At 34.7% G+C, this 18,016-nt stretch overlaps 1 protein-coding gene across 2 annotated transcripts in view; it reads right to left on the bottom strand.

The window, feature by feature from the left end:
• Window positions 1-18,016, bottom strand: part of LOC145242079 (ornithine aminotransferase, mitochondrial-like) — a 138,397-nt gene that overhangs the window by 28,733 nt on the left and 91,648 nt on the right. For both annotated transcript variants that reach the window (XM_080104990.1, XM_080104989.1), the window contains exon 3: window positions 7,358-7,548. In XM_080104990.1, the coding sequence (XP_079961116.1) occupies window positions 7,358-7,541 (184 nt within the window). In that variant the 5' untranslated portion in view covers window positions 7,542-7,548. The remainder of the gene's footprint in view (window positions 1-7,357; window positions 7,549-18,016) is intronic.

Below are 18,016 nucleotides of genomic sequence, written 5' to 3'. Positions count from 1 at the left end.
ACTATTTAGAATTGGCAGGTGCACGTTTTAATGACTTCATGAGGTCAACTTTGACTGCGGGGATAGTATTTCATTTACTGCGGGAACGCTTTTTATTTTTTATTTTCCCCCAAGATGTTGGGGGGGGGGAACCAGCTCCCCATAAGGGGATTGTCCAAATTGAATAGCAACTGTCTGATATAAGGAAAATTTCCATATTGATCAAAGCTGATTGCTTTTGGACATTTCCGGTGATCACGACCGGAAAAATACCACCAGAATTAGTGTCGCTTTTATTATATGACTAGCGGGGGGGGGGGGGGTACCCGGCGCTGCACAGGTGTTTGTAGGTGTGTGTATGGGGGGGGGTAATTAATAATCCTGCTTAAATATTATAAAAAAGACTATGTAAAAAAAAAATTTTTTAAAAAACCCAAAGAAAACCCCAAAACCAAAACTGAAAAAAAAAAAAAAAAAAAAAAAAAAATGGCATAAATAAACCTGCGTATAGGGTGGGTAAACTAAAGAATAAGCGAAGAAGAGAGAGGAAAAAAAAAAAAAAAAAAACAAGTTTTGTCGGGAGGAGGGATTGAACCCAGAAGCCTTGACACGGAAACCAATGCCAACTACTTAACGGTCTCGACCACGAGTGAGAGTAATTGATTAACGCGCTAAGTTAAAGCTTATAAAGCTAAAAGAGGTTTGATTGACAGGAAGACGCTAAATGAGGTCATCGCGGGATCGTTATTTTTAGTTTTCACTTCCCCCCAGATGATGGTGGGAAGGGGGGGGGGAAGCAGCGCGAAAGCCGAGAACAACGTTTTTCACTGTATTTATATACTAAAATGCAGGACAAACAGGGGACATAATTATTTTTTGTTTTACTTCACATTTTTTATGATTCAGCGTGTAGCGTTTATTAAATTAAATATTTCGTTTCCTGTCTAGACATCTCTGTCTCTCTCTCTCTCTCTCCCTCCCTCTCTGTTTGCATGTGTGTCTCACTTCGTTTTCCTTACTCTAAAGAGTGTTACTAAAAAAGAAAATGGCGTCTGGCCGTTTTTTAGTAAAAACTTCGATTGTTAATATTTTTTTGTAAGCATATTTTTTTTTTTTTACTTCACATTTTTGGCTTGTTATTTTTCGTTTAACTATTGTATCTAACTATTTTTAATGTGCTAATAACTTTGGTAACGTTGTCATAGCGTAGAAATTCATAGTTTAGCTTGTATGTGGGTTAAAAAATTTTTTTACCGATAACAATGTTTTTAAATTCAGACTGCCATTACAGCTTGCTGACGTCAAGATCACGTGACATGACTCAGCGGGTTTTAAATAAAGTTGACCCAAAATAAACGGCCCCATGTACACCTTATGTAGAAGAGTTGGCGCCCGTATTTTTTGGGGCAATTGTAAATCGATTTAAAAATATGTAATGTTTAACATTAAAATGTCACTTTTTGGCCACCCCCTCGCAGAAAATTGATCAGTTGATGCACTTCTGATGGTCCTTTTGGGCCAATTTTTCGATATTTGTCGTCCAGAGGGTGGGGCTTTCATATGAGACTAAGTTTGTGAATTTTTGTTCCGCCGGTCAAAAGTTTTTAGCAGACACACAAACATACATTTTCGCTTTTATATATATACTAACAGGGCTACCCGGCGTTGCTCGGGACCGTATAAACAATGAAAAAAACAAAAGCAGATATTGAACATATGTTTTATTCTTAGGGGAGAGGAATCTTTCATCTCAAGTTTTAGCGTTACAAACAAACATTTGTCTTTTATATATATAGATAATGACAGGTTTTTTGGCCCCCCCCCCTCGAAGATAACTGATCAGTTGACCAACTTCTAGTGGTCCGTTTGACGTGAAATTTCGGCATTTGTCATCCGGGTGATGGGGCTTCGATATGATACTAAATTTGTCAAGTTTGGTTCCGTCTTTCAAAAGTTTTAGCGTTACAAACAAACATACATACACACAGACGTTTGGCTTTTATATATATAGAAGATATATAGAAAAAGCCTAACCCACATGCGGTGAGCGAAAGATGTTGAATATTTATCTTTTCGAAGTCGAGCAAATTAAATAGACAGGCGACCTCCGTTAACTCATAGATATGATTTATATGTGATATAAAAATCATTAAGTTGTGAGCCGACCGACCGCTTCTCGGAAAAAAGCTTTTTACAGACCTACACAAAAAGCAAACACACATACATTTTCGCTTTTATATTTATAGAAGATAGATGTATTATTTTTGTCTGTTCCACTTTTGGTCAGAAAACTACTGGGCCGATCTGGCTGAAATTTTGTATGGACCTTTGTTCTTACAAGATGCAGTGTACTAAGTATTATGGTATCTGTTCTATGCACAGTAATTAATAATAGGTATTTAATGCAAAAATGAGTAAAAATTTAACAATATTTCACCATCAATTTGGTGTAAAGCACCCAGTCCAAGTCAATGGAATATAAGTTTAGTCCGATTTTAAATGGTTAAAATGTCTAGTAATATGTTAGTCAACAGTAGTCACGAAATGTTATTGGTTTTATCTGTTTATGGCATAACAAAGAAATGAAAAGATAAAGTGAGAAATTTAGAGAGGAATAAGTAAACAAAAAAGGCGGGGGGAGGGGGAATAAAAAAAATAAGCAAAGTGAGAACAAAGAACTAACCCATGCGCGCATGCCCCCCCCCCCTCTGGTGCTGCATGTGAGATGACACCGCAAAATAGTGAAGAAATGATGAATGTGAGAAGTGTGAAGGGCCAACGTTGCCTTCACATTTTTGCCAAGTTTCAAAAAAATGTAATGGATGGGGCAAATGTTATGGAGTAAAAGTATCATTTCTTACAATTTTGGGTATTTGTGACCCTTTTTGAGCTCTTGGGAATCCTAATGGAAAAAAAAAAAAAAAAAAAAAAAAAAAAGACAAACGGTGCAGTTTCATGCCTAAGTAAGATATGTATATTTGAATTCATCAATGAAAACCACTATATAGACATACATATCAAGTTTGAATAATATGAAAAAAGACCTCCAAAAAGGCATGTTTTTTAGCCGTAAAAGTCCCAGAGGGATGCGAACTAGAATTTTCTCAGGGTCACCCATACTGAATTTATATTAACAATTGCCTCCACATTTTGGCCAAGTTTCAGGAAAATCTAATGAATAGATCAAACGCTATGGGATAAAAAGTGTCATTTTTGGCCATTTGAGCCCCTAGGTATGCCGAATCCCAGTATAAATGGATAACGGTGCAGTTTAAGGCCTTAACATGTACGTTTGAGTTGACCACCATGAAAAACCACTAGTCAGACATATCAAGTTTTTGAGAAATATGAAAAAAAGAGCCACAAAAAGAATTTTTGCAAAATAATTTTTTTTCCTGTGCATATCTATTTAGCAATTTGTGGCAAAATTTCAGGAAAAACTCATCTGGCAATCTTCTGGATGCATGGATGCCACTGAAAACATAGGTTATCTCAGATAAATCATGGGGACCAAAAAATTAGAGGAAAAGGATATAAAATAAGGAAAAGTTAGGAAAAAAAAAAGAAAAAAAAAAAAAAAAAAGAAAAAAAGCTTTTGGAAACAATCAACAAATTCCCTCCCCTCCCACCACCATGCGGCTCCCATCAAATCAATGAGTTCTATATTCATGTCTGAAAAGGTACAAAAACATTTGCAGTTATTTTCCATTTTCTGTATATATCCCATAACATTATCTAACGTTCCTCCTCTACCATTTGACCAAAACAACAAAATTATTACTTTGACAATTTGCTGAACTCGTTTCCTCTCAAATGGGAGGGGAGGGGGAATTAGCCAATAAATATTATTAAACATCGCATGCCATGGAAATAGCTTCTTGGGTTACTCATGACATACAAGATGATCCCTAACAACTTTCAAATCACTCTCGAAGAATGAAGTTAGAAACGGAACACCGTGCATGTAATTGACATGGACTACAATGAAATTAATCTCACAGGAGGTGGAGTGGGGGGGCTTTAATTATGGAAATTTAGTTCATAACCTAGGGATGAGCGAATCCGAGTAGGTTATGGATATAATGCAAGGATCTTGTTAATCACCTTAGACGTCCCTACTGGGTAATACTACTCATGCATTTTTTTATGGACCAAAATGCACACGCAACTCGCATGCTAGCTTTAAATCCCCACTTTTTGACCTTGTGTCACATCTTCCCATATGTAGAGGGATGGAAATACCAGCCATGCGTTAACAGTTTAAATATAAAAAATAAAAACTGAAAGTATTCTATATTGATATTATATTGTGATCAAGTGAAGCTTTACCAAGGTTCGGGGGGGGGGGCATGACGTTCACTCAAAAAACTTCACATAAAATAGAAGGATTAAGAGGGGCAAAGTCCAGTGTTAGAATAAAATAAATTCGACAAAGGAATTGGAATCATCAATGTCGTATAATAAGTTGATAAAAATTAAAACCAGATCATTAAAAACATGACCAGAATTCAAACGTCCAAATTTTTTGAGGTCAGAGTGGGGAGTTGACAAGACTTGAAATAAAAGATGTTTCTAGGATTCTTCAGATGAAACTAAAATATTTAACAAGCAGCTCTTCAGATGATAATTTGAAGTTGGAGGGACGGTAGTCTGATGGTCAATCAAAATTAAGCATAAACTGTAAAGTTGAAATATATGCAATGGGGTGGGGCAGACTTTGGTTGTATTTAATGCCCTATCAACCTTTCTATGGTTATTTAACGTCATAGAAATTTTGGTTTGGCTTTGTTTTATGGCGAAGTTTGATTCTTATAACAGAAGGGTAGTGGGTTAAAACAAGTTCCTCAAAATGGAAATTATGGAATTACAAAAGCCAATGGATATGAATTTGGCAAGGGAAAAGAAAAGTGACAAAAAAAGAAAAAAAAATACTCCAATACAAACTTTGAACAGCAACATTTTTAGACAGATGAAAAAGCATTGTTAGTTAAGGTGAAAACGGACTTGCAAGAGTTTAGCCTTGGACCAGACTTATTTCTCCGAAAATTGACAATTCCCAAAACCTACCAAAATTCTTAGTGATGAGACTTACCAAAACTTTGAAAATCAAATATAATTTTTAAATTCATTCATGCAGTGTGTGGATGGGGAACTTTGTGATTATCCTTTACAATAATATTTAAGTTCTATATATAAACTAACAAACTGATACATTATGCATAATTTCCTTTGAGACTTGTTTGTACATAAGAAATGCTTTACTGAGCTTGTTCATCCTCTATGACAAATGCTTTGCCGAATCTAGATTTCTTGATATTGCTGTGTGCTACCACTGTTAAAAGAATTCTGCTAAAAGAACCGACTTGCAAAATTATCACCCAATCAGTCTTCCAGCTCTTTGTCAAAATTGAATTTTAAATCAATCTATTGATCGTCCACCACCTTGTTTATGCTAAACATCTTTCTGATTGTCAGTATAGATTTTAGGCAAGCAAGTTTTATCACGAACATCTTAACGATCATACACTGGACTAGGCTGGTGAAACTAGGTTAGTACAGTTGGATATATCTAAAGCCTAGGTCATGGTTTGGCATGAAGGTCTTATGAAAAATAATTTGTATAGTATTACTGGACAAATACTTAATATAATCACATCCTTCTTAGGCTAAAGAAGGCTCCAAGTTGTTCTGAATGGCTGTATATCCAAACATGACATTAATGCAGGTGTATCCTAAGAGTCAATCCTTGGTCCTTCATAGCTTCTGATTTTCATAAACAACTTTCCTGATAAAATTGTGTTAGAGATGGATATATTTGTTAATGACCCCAAACTCCACATGTGGATAAAATGGAGGTACATATATCCAATGCAATTGCTGAATCTTTACGAAATGACCCCCAGCTTGATTGAATAGAGACAAACGAATAGTAACATTTAATGCTACTAAGAGAAATCTCCTTTTCTCTAATAAGAAAACTTTTCAAACACGGATCAATATGGCTAATAACACCTCACTTGAGAATACAACATTCAAACTCCTTGATCTAACATTCTCAGCTAACAAGTTTGAACAAATACATAATAAAAAAAAAAAAAAAAAAAAAAAACCCTCCCAACACTGCTGCAAAGTAAGTAGGATCTCTCTACCATACAAGAAAAATTATTACAGTATCTTATATCTCTACAAAGCCATCAAATCTTAATACATGGAATATGATTGCCACATCTGGGCTGGTGCACCAGCCACTAGTCTAATTCTTAGACAAGGTCCAAAATGGAGTCTTTAATCTTCTAGATAGCACACTGCCTTTTATTTATTGCGGACTGTTATCCTCATCTTTTTAGTTGTTTCACAACATTTTGTCCAACTATTCCTCTGGCCTTCGTCAGGTGGTAACTACGACGGGATAGGAACTCTGAACCAAAGAGGAAATGTGTTATATTAAAAAATAAAAATGTTAATTAAAATTTTTCATTTTCCCACGGAATAGAATGCAATCAAGTTTTAAAACTTTCTGATGTACAAAGAAATCAATATTTATTGTTCTAGTTATTCCTTAATTTTTCAAGGGGGCTACTGCTGAAACTTGAGACTTTAATCATTTGAACATGTGAACCAAGAAAATAATTTCAAACATCTCAATAATATATACACACACATATATATATATGTTACACACACGCACACATTGTAAAATACTAAACTATTGAACATATGAATTGATTCAACAAATCACTAGGCAGGATTTTAGTTTTAAAAGGCGAGTAATTCATGACTTCAATAGAACCTACTAATCCATATGTAGCGCAAAAGCTTTAGACAAAACAAACACTAGGAAAAGAAACCCATGGAAATTATATTTTAACCAAATTACAAAATGGACTTTTCGAAAAAGAAACAAGTCAAAAACATTGTCTTATCTAATAACCTTCTGCCTAATTACTGAATCTAAAACAGAGTCCAAAGAGCCAATGGAAATATCAAAGGATCAAGTTTGAATCATGTTAGTGATGGGACGATTTTAATACCCCCCCTCGATTCCAATACAATTACCAATTCCATGCTAAAATCCTGATTCAATTACCCATTCTCATAAATCTAAAATTCAATAACAGTTATCCCCCACCCCCATTACTGAAAAAAAGTTAAGTGCAGATATTTTAGCGGTAAAAAAAAAAAAAAAAATTTATTACTTTATCATTACTGGCAGTGAAAGACTTTGCTTTAAACAAAATCGAATTTTAAAAAAGACAAAAGCATCGATTTTAGTATCGGAAAATAAGCAAATTTTTCATTTTTCTGTTCCATGAAAAGTTACAATTTTTTCCGATTAATCATCCCAACAAACATGAAATGTATATGTAAATATGCTTACCTTCTCCTTTGCAGAGGGCTACTGGCATTGGCTGATAATTGTGGGCACCATATTTATCTTCTTTATCAAAGATGGCTTTGGACTTTTCTCCAATCTTTCGTGCTGAGGTTCCAGCAACAGCAGCTTTTGTATGGGCCCCACGAGAAAGCTGGGAGGCAGTGTTCAAGAGAAGTTTTCGGAGCATTATTTTGCTTGATAAAAAAAAAAAAAAAAAAAATACACATAAGTATCTTTATATAATTTTTGTTCTGTGTTCACTAGATGGAATAAGCTCAGATCACTTAAGTTTAGCAACATTTAACCTAGCCAATAAATAACATATCAATAACCATTTGAGAATACCAAACGCTATGTGGAATGCCTTTATCAAGTACATTTGTAGAACTTTCTAATTCACACAATCGGCTCTCAATTAGGTGTTGAAGCTCTTTATATTCTATTCTTTTTACTTGGTAATCAAAAAAGTTGGGTCAGTTTTTTTTTTGATTAGATATGGAATAAAGATATATGATCACTGGGACACACCAGTTAGAAAATAATTATTCAGAATCGGATTATTTACCTGTTTAATAGATATTTTTCTCTAGTTGACAAAATGACAAAGTTGAATCGTGGGAAACTATAGCTCAGGTGCAGAAGGGTTAAAGGGTCAATGTTGTGACATCAGCTGCATCAAATTTAGGTAAATGGGAGTCCGGATCTGACGTAGCAGAGGTTCCGGTTTTGAGAAACTTAGTTAAATTTAGTGGAGTTGATTCCTAGACACGAGAGAGACAATATGTAAGAATCAAGGTCTCCTCAAAAAGTGGCCGAAGATCGCCAGCCCACTCTAGTCTGCTAAGATAATAGCTGTGGAGTGGAATAAAATATATATAAACAATCGTCGTCTTGTGTTCGTTTGGCATGCGTTTGTCTTTGGTTGGCAGAATCAACTCCCAAGATGATCGATGAAGAGTCCTCCACAGCTAAGCAGAACCGGATATGTAATCATATTATGTGCTTCACACATCCAAACACTAGGAGACATTGCTGGACAATCACAGAGATACTAAGAAACAGTAAGCTAACAGTCACAGCCCGACAAATAGATAATTACAGACACTTCACTCATGAATAGAAGTTAGAACATTATAGTAAAGTCACAGTAAAGAACTCCCCTCCTTATAAGGAGACACCAAAATTGTGTTACAATATGCCAATTGTTTATAGTCATGTGCAAGTGACTCTATAAGTCACTCCGTCGGTCTGTCCGTAACACTTTTGTGCTTGGCCTTTTTGGTTAAGATCAAAGGTCTGTTAATAGATGCTGTTCTTAGCTTTAAGATTTTCTTGGCCTTTGGGACAAGATCAAAGTGTAGTATCTGTTCCGGCAGATACTGCAAGCTATGACTAGCAAAGACCAGATGTGGGGGCAACCCCACATGCCTGACCTTTAACCAGCTCCCATTTCCCACCTTTCGGGAGCTGGTCCCCTTTTTCCCTTCCCCCTCCCTTCACTCCTCACATTAAAAATTGGCCTTGTGCCTAATTTGCTCGGTGGGGGAGCAAATAAATACCATCTGTTCTTACTACATGCTGTACTTACTGTGATATAAAGTGGGGGATTACTTTTCTGTATTAATTTAATGTAAAATGATCATCCACTTTACAACCAGTCAGTCTCAAAGCCATTCGAGTCATTATCCAGATCATTCAAGTTGTTTTTGAAGGATCCCAGTTATTTTTTAAGCATTCAAGTCATTCTTAAGGTCATTCAATTCATCTTTAAGTTCATTAAAGTCATTCTAAGTCATTTACTTTTTATTTAAGTCATTTCAGCCCATTTTTCGGTCATTTTAGTTTATCTTTAAGAATTTCATGTCAATCCTACATTCTCGCATTCATTTATTACATGAGAGCACGCGACTAATGGCTATTAACCTTGTTAAATTCAAACAGCCAGAAGTAGGAACATCTGGCATAAAACATGTAACATACCCGGCCATTATAAACCAGGCAGCCGTGAGAAGGATGGAAGGGTCTACAGATCTCATTCGAGGCTGTGCTTTTTTGCCACCATACTAAATCATTCAATCGAATGCTTACCAGTGATGAAAAAATGGGTTCTGCATAAAACTCATGCGTTCAAGACATTGGTTGTTTCCTCAGAATGTTGCCCTTTACACAACCTATGCATGCATACATGTTTATACATTGATCGATGGGTCATCAATTGGTTCATTATGAACTGTTACCAATGAGCCAAACAGTCACCGAGGACCTACACTCAACAATTGAAACATGTGCAACGGGTGTTACACCAGAAGGAAGTAACATTGAATCACAAAAGGTGCTTTTTCTCTATGATAATGCCAGTTCACATATTGAGCGAGCGGTCAGGAATACCATACAGTAACATGGGTGGGAGGCTTTGTATCATCTACCTTCTTCACTTGACCTTGCAGATTCAATTATCACTTCTACTCCTTGGATATTCATCTTCACGAGAAATTCTAGTATCAACCCCTCAGACTTCTTTGCATCCATCCTCTTCCCTCCCTCTAAGTTCTACTACAAAGGGGTTGAACAACCGGAGAGAAGCTGGCAGGTGTTGGATGCAAATGGTAATTACTTTGCAGACTAAATCTATGTTACATATTGTGAAGAGTTTTTTTTTTTTTTTTTTAACTTCAGAAACAGACAGAACTTTCATGGTTACCTTATACATTCTTCTCTTTAGTGGTCTTATTTAGGTGTGGAAGGATAATTACATTCTTGCAAGACAGGCATGCCCCCTCTTCATATATATGTATGCTATTTGCCTATCAAGTTCCCTACCTGCTACTCTGCCTGTACAGATATGCAAAAATTTAAAATGTAAACAAACATTTTGTTACACGATTATCCATCACTTAGTGGCCAACCTAATTATAATAGCTCTTGCAGCTCCGTGGCAATATGCCTTATTTGGAGAGTTTTTGAAAAAAAGTCACTAATAAACATTTTATGATAAAGACAAAAAAATAAAAAAATAGTCCATTATATTAAAATTCAACCAAATGTTTGGCTGTTTATTTTCATGACTAACTTCCGATTTAAACAATATTGATGACAATTGCATAAGTAGCACATGATTAACATCATGTATTTTTTGGTGCTGATAAGGACATCCTACTAAAATATAACCGTTTTATCCAGCCACATTAATATTTATTCATGTGGTAAGAATGCTCCAACATGCATATCCAATTTAAGTTTACGTCAATGTTTTACCATCAAAGATTAATGCATATTAAACAATGAAAGGCTATAAAAAAAAAAAAAAAAAAAAAAAAAAATCTGTACTTTGGTAATTATGTGGACTCAACCCGGCTACATTTTAACCGTTTGGTCCTATTTTTGATATTTGTTGTAGCAAAAGCATTTAACAGTAAGACAATGCTTCAACACACACACAAAAAAAATAAATAAATAAAATAAAAAGAAAATAAAAATGAAAAACAAAAACGGATTTTGAATTTAAGTCCTGACACCAGTTTTGTGGAGAATACAGCTCCCTCAACGGGACAGTCTGGATGGTTATAAAAATAGCCTCAATTTCATACATCTGCATTCCTTAGTAGTGGCTCCTCAGGCAACAAGTAATAGACCAATAAGGTAATGATCAGAAGGATGGTCTTTTGAAGCAGAACCATATTCTTGAAGCAGCACAATATTTCAGTTTTTAGACTGAAAGGCACATGCTAGAAATTTTCTGCCTTGATTGAACCCCAATAAAGGACACTGAGAAAAAAAAAAAAAAAAACATGGGAAAATAAGATAAATGGAATAACATCAGTCTGTCTTATCCACCAGGTTTCAACTAAGAATATCCAACAGCGTTTGTTTTGTCAATTCAACAAGCCAAGCCTGTAGGGTCCCACCTCCACGAGTAGAAGATTTACTTTCACCATGATGAATATTTGTGGAAAAAAAAAAAAAAAAAAAAAAAAAAAAAAAAAATCCAAGGTGTAGTTGAAAAAAGTATGAACGATAGGAAAATAAGGATTAAAATATTGATGCAATGCACAACCAAATTTTCCAAGGAAATGATAAAAAAATAAAAGCAGTCTTTATTCCTTGATATATAAAATGTATATAAAATGCCCCCCCCCCACTCAAAATGCAACTCATGAACTAGATAAAATTTACAACCCTGTCCTTTTCACAGTGGGTACAAGTAAACATCAGTATGTCTGGCTTATCCACCGGCTTTCAGCTATGAAGATCCAGTGTTTGTTTCATCAATTCAATGATAAGCATATTGAGATACGATATGCAAAACTGCCAATAATTGACACCTTCCTGATTTTGGTTGCGATGACTTTCCGGTTCAGAAAAGTCTTAAGATTGTTCTGAGGGACATTATCTTTGAGATGACCTCACAGATAAATATCTGGAGGGCTATATGTTTAGTGTGAAACCCAGTCAGGATCACACCTACTGAGACGATTACAAAGGGTCCCCCTTTCTCTTATATCCATGAAAAACTATAAAACAAGCTGTTAGACATTCATAACTGAAACGTAGTGGACATCCGGTGCATACTAAAGTTTCTTTGTACCAAATAGGGTTGCCTTGCAGAAAGGGTTGTGAATTTTATTAATTCTATAAATGGCACTTTTGGAAACAGTGAGGCGAGTGGGCGGGAGTACTGTACCGAAATGGGAGTATCAAATTTACAAGCGATCCTCAATCGCTTGTATATCCCTGTCAGATAACGTAGGTTTTTGCATCTCTTACAGAGAGGTATCGATATCCTACATATAGCTCGTGGCATTCTCAAATGGTTACCCACTTGGTACTGCCTAGGCTCAATGTTGCTTAACTTTAGCGATCTTACAAGATACTGTAAGAACGTGATTATGCAGTGGATTGGGGAGGAGAAGTTACTGTCTAAACTTGGTCATATTTTACTTATATTTTTTAAAAAATTGCAATAACATTTATGCAGGTTATTTTTTTATTAATATAGAAAATGTTGAGTATTAGATTCAACCATCAAATCTTAAAAGAAAAAAAAAAAGTATTAAATTACAAGTAGAATTCAATAAAGTCCTTGACTTCTTTTAGTGTTAACAAATGTTAACTTAGATATCATTTTGAAGAGTTGCACACGTGGTATGTATACATATGTAGTCGACTGATTGTACAAGCAGTTTCTTTATACTACGAAAAATGTGTTTTTGCTTTTCATTTTTTTTTTTTTTTTTTTTTTTTTAATAAGTGTCTATTTTTAGGTGTGTTAAAAAACAAATGCCACTGTTCTGTTATACAATTTTATACAAGAAAATCTATGCAGCATTTTTTGTATATCGTAAGAATACAACATATTTGACAAGAGTGCTCAATATCTTTGACACAGCTAGCATGTTAAAAGCCATGTTGTCCAGGAGGAGCAACATTAATATGCTTTATTATCCTATTTCAAGTATTTTGTTTTTAAATCCTAAAAATAGCAAGCGTAGTCAAACAACTTCCATTTTCTTTTTTATATATGGCCTCGGGCAACGTTGGGTAGCCCTGCTAGTTATAATATATACAACATAATCATGTTGACACACTGGTTCTCATTAGATCACGACAGGTAAGCAATGTTCAACCTGGTCAGTATCAGATATATGACCATTTGGGGATGCCAGACACTAAGATGTTGACACCTTCCTGCAAGAACTACAAAAACCCCCAACATCTTCAGCTCTTTGGACTAGCGCAATTAGTGCGGGATGTCTTTGGGTGCGATAGGAGAGGAGATTAAAAGGTTAAAACTCAAACCTGGCGACATTGCTCCGACGTGTTGTGAACATGCCGATTACAGGTGCATCCAGTTGGAAATCACGTCCACACACCCCATCCCTCATATAAAAAGGAGGAACGCACACATGCTATGGGGAGTACAGCTGACAGAGTGGAGTTAGAGAGTCTACAGTTTGAGTTTACAAGTACAACAAACTTGTCGGAAGATGTACATTCTCATGGAGCGACAAGATGTAACTATGTATGGAAGATGAAACAGAAATTCCCACCCTCATAAGGATAGGCAGAGAACAGAGGCACGACATTCGACCGTGAAACAAATAAAGTTCTAATTGTCTAGGGAATGAGACTTGTGTTGTGGTTATAAGTTTTTGTTCCAGGGTAGCCGACATGGTCAAGAGATATGAAAACAAATGCACAGGTGTAGACATGGGTGCGCCCACTATTCCCCCCCTCAAAAAACCTATATATTATAGGACCCCTCTATGAAGATATACAGAATTGAGTTTATTATTATTACCATAATAGTTATTATTGTTATGACTTATCACTATTATTATTGTTATTATCACTAATGTGTGTGTGTGTACGTATATGTGTGTACGTATATATGTGTGTGTACGTATATATGTATTATTATTACTATTATTGCTTTTGTTTTTACTATTATTCAACTCCTCATTTAAGCATTGCAATACATTTTTCAGTTTCATTTCCAACATTAAACGTTATTAACCTCTGATTTCTCTCACCGGCATATTGAGCTTCCAATTTTTGTGATGGCTTCTAATTTAAATACAATTCTTTCACCCTATACCTGGAACTTACTGTATGTATGAGTAAGTATGGGCATATATTTGTGTCAGGTCATGTCATATGCTACTGGTACCATGTAACCCAGTACTACCTGCCTCATGGTCGGGTCACCGGCAACTAAAAAGGTTCCTCCCACCAGACTTGCTTGGTGAGGAGGGCGGCTAGTCTCCCTGGAGGATTAAAAACAAGACCTTCCAAAGGGCGAATGAACTCTTTCTGGGTCAACGGCCAACTAGCACCGTGTATATTTGTGTGTGTATATGTGTATTGGGGTGGAGAGGGCTCCCTTAAGCCGTGAAGGCAACCTTTCTAGGAGAAGCAAATCTGATTTAAAAAACCATAAAGCGGGAGACCAGTACCCGCATTAAGCTGGTCTGCAGTTTAATTTGTTGCTGGCTATCTTGCTCTTGCTTGTTGCTGGATCTCAACATTTTGAACCGAGAGAGAGACTTAGCTGTCGTACAAAGCTAAGACTCTGTAACATCATCCTTGTATAGATACTCCCTCAAGCATTTGGGCTCATGGATTTTAAATCTGAGGGAGTGGCACTCGTCTGACAAGACGTTGCAATCATCATCATATGGGCATATAGGAGTATGCATGAGTGTGGGAGAAGAAAGAGAAAGAACAATTCGAATACTTTAATAAATTTTAATGTTTGAACAATAGAAAAAAATTAAGTAAATAATGATCAAAAGAATATTCTCCGTTTAGTTATTTCACTTCATTTTATTTATTTTTTCCAACATTATATGTTTGTATATATCAATGAAATCTACAGTAGCGTTAAAAAAAAAAAAAAAAAAAAAAAACTTGTGTGTGTGCGTGCGTACATGTAGACAATCCAGACAACCTAGACCCACAATAAATCCAAGTCCAAGCTCTTGGAAAAGACATTCTACTTCACACCCACTTAGCTTATCTACATTTGCTCATCAATCTCCAGCTGTATATGTAAACACGTCTATAAAACGCAAGTGCGCGTATCCTGTGTATGTACGAGTACGTTAAGAAGCTATGTGGGATGCGTGGGTGTCCAATTCAAAATTTTATGAAAGACTTCGTTTTGAATAGAGGCCACACAAGTTGCTGACCATTCCAAGTCGAAAATGCTAGAAGGGTCATATTCAAATAGATCTTTACCTTAATGGCTATACCCGTGTCCCTCCTCCCGTTGCTAACTGCCTGCTCACTCATGTTTTCTATTATTCACACTGAGGAAGATCGAAGGATCAGTCGAAAATTATGTGCTTTTGAAGGAAACATTTTTTTTTTTTTCAAAAGATTTTTTGTATTCCTACACGTCAACACACAGGAAATAAATACAGAAAAGATAAATATTTATACATTTTTTGTATATTTTTTTTATTCATACATATTTAAATATTAAAAAGGAATGCATATGGATACAAAATGCAAAAGATTTACACTTCTCTCTTTAGGTCTACTTAATTCTCCCCTCTATATCATAGCCACCCTGGCAACGGAGGACAAAAAACAAATCAGGCAATCTTAGATTTGCTTGTTTAGACGTCCATTCTGAATTTGTAGCTACGGGCTGCCATCAATGAACTACTTCTATATACTAAAAAGGTCATAAAACATTTAAGTTTAATTTGGACAGTTTCAAACCAATATGATTGCACATTAAAAATTTTGAAAATCAGTTTTCTTAATTCTAAATATTTGATTGTAATCAAGTAAAAATATTTAATTTTTATTTTAAAATTATTCCAGAAAATTTTAGCTTTCATAAATTTTTTTGAAAATCATTTATTTTGTTTGTTTCTAATTATGATCGTGTGGTGCAGGAGAGGCACTCTTGATAGAAGTCCACAGCCACAAATAATAAGGGCATGTGAGCAAGAAAATTCAATCCAGCAGGAAAAAAAAAAAAAAAAAAAAAAAAAAAAAAAAAGAAAATCCCCCCTCCTGATTCTATCAATGTTGATTTTCAAAAAGAAAAAAATATTGATTGTGGGTCACTCAGACACCTTTCCTTTATATAATGGATACATTTCAAAGTTTAATTTAAAAAAAAAAAAAAAAAAAAAAAGCATATTTTACAATTTTATTTTCTAAAGTTCAAATACGATTAATGGTAAGCATTATCAAAAGTTTCAGCTCAGTTGATCTAAACAACCTTTGCATTTTTATTTGAGGTCATTCAATATTTTGACAAAAAAAAAAAAAAATAAAATAAAATAAATAATTCTAGAAAATTAACCTTTTATCTCTAAAAGTGCAACAAATACAATTCTCTAAAAATGTCAAGGCTTGTTTGCAAGCAATCTGCAATGTTAGATGATCCATGGAATCAGTTTTCATGACGCAACTCCATATTGTTGGTGTTGAAATTATTTACTGAACTGAGCTTACATAATGTGAGAAACGGATCAGATTATAAAAAAGGTCAGTTCAATTTGGGGGCCAGAAACGAGACACCAAACACTCGGAACAAAGTCAATTGGAAAATTATGAATGAAAAAAAACAAACTTCTTTAAAGCAATTAACATAAATGATAAAGAAATTATGTCATCACATGATTGAGGATTAGCAACTTTATATAACAATTAGCTTTTATAAACTGTTACAAGATGACAATTCCAAGTATCTCTACATAGAATACAAAACTGAGGGTCGTTCCAAAAGTATTTTTTTTTTTTTTTTTTTTTTTTGAATGGATCAGAGGGAGTTGCAAATTGCATGGCAATGATGACTGAACTCTCACATTCATGACCTGAAAGTTTACTCTGTTGCAGATATTGACGGTGTGAGACTAAGAAAGCAACCTCTGTCATGGAGGTGTATCAGAAGCAAAAGGGGATTCATTAAATACCTTGCAAAAGGAGGGGGGGAATTCATCAGTACCTGTTAAACATTTACAAAACTGATATAGTCGATATCAGCACAGTTAGATGGGTTCGACGTTTTCAGAGTGGTGTCCATGCACAGCCACCACCCTATTACTGGCAGAAGTGCATTGAGAATGGTGGTAAGAAAAATAATTCTGGAGCACAAAATGCTCATTTTTAATAGTACCAGTCCCATCTTTGTAGATCTTCAACTTTTAGTTAAAAAATAGAATGGATTACTTTTGGAATGCCGTTCATACAACCAGAATTTTTCATAGAGACATTTACTAGGCGTTGCCTGCACGTTGGGATTAGAGAAACGATTTAAAATATAATTATATATTTTTTTTGTTAAATCGAATTTTTAGTTAATATTCCCTTATCTTTTTTTTATTGAATAAATATTTGGTTAATAGTAAAAAAGAATTAATGTGTATTTATCAAAGTTATGTATAGGTAAAAAAACTGAGGTATATTTTAATTGAAAGTTGTGAGATTTCTTAGAAGTCATGTTCCACAATACACTAACGAATAAAAATCAGCTTTTTAAACTTAAAGTTGGGCTTTTTAATTTAAAAATTTATTTTAAAAAAAAATTTTTTTTTATTGATTGTTGAACCCTATATCTTTTAAATTGGAATTGAACTTTTAATATTGGAAGGAATTATAGCCTTTCATTTTAAATTGGAAATTCGGCCCTTTCCTTTCATATTAAAAGTTAAGCCTTTTTTAAATTGGAAGTTAAACCTTGAATTTGTGCATAAAAAAAGCTGTATCTGTTCGACAACGTATTTTCAATCAAGCCTATTCATGAAATTTTTATTGACGTAGTCTTCTGAAAAATGTACTTGAACAAAAGCCAAGGTTATTGTGACTACTTATGTAAGCATGACATCATTCAATTGAATACATTTCATTTTCTTTGATTCTTTATATTTATTCAATAAAGAAGAAACATTCTACGGAGCTAAGATCAGGGGATTGCCATAAATAATGCAGGTATAGTAATAGTGACTTTTTTTTTGTTAGAAAAATAACAAAAGAATTTACTCCCTACCATCTCAAGATCATGAAAAACTGAAAACAAAAACCAAATAAACATGTACAAGTAGGTAAAGGCCATTAAATCCATGCAGTGGAAAATTCTGTTGGTTTTTTCACAACACTTAATAAGTGGACACGTTTTGATCACTGTGTACTGACAATATTATT

The sequence above is a fragment of the Euprymna scolopes genome, chromosome 21 (genome assembly GCF_053919585.1).
Source record: "Euprymna scolopes isolate OS-2025 chromosome 21, ASM5391958v1, whole genome shotgun sequence".
Classification (NCBI taxonomy): Eukaryota; Metazoa; Mollusca; class Cephalopoda; order Sepiida; family Sepiolidae; genus Euprymna; species Euprymna scolopes.
The sequence above is the reverse complement of the archived record's forward strand: the minus strand, read 5'-3'. Positions and strand labels throughout refer to the sequence as shown.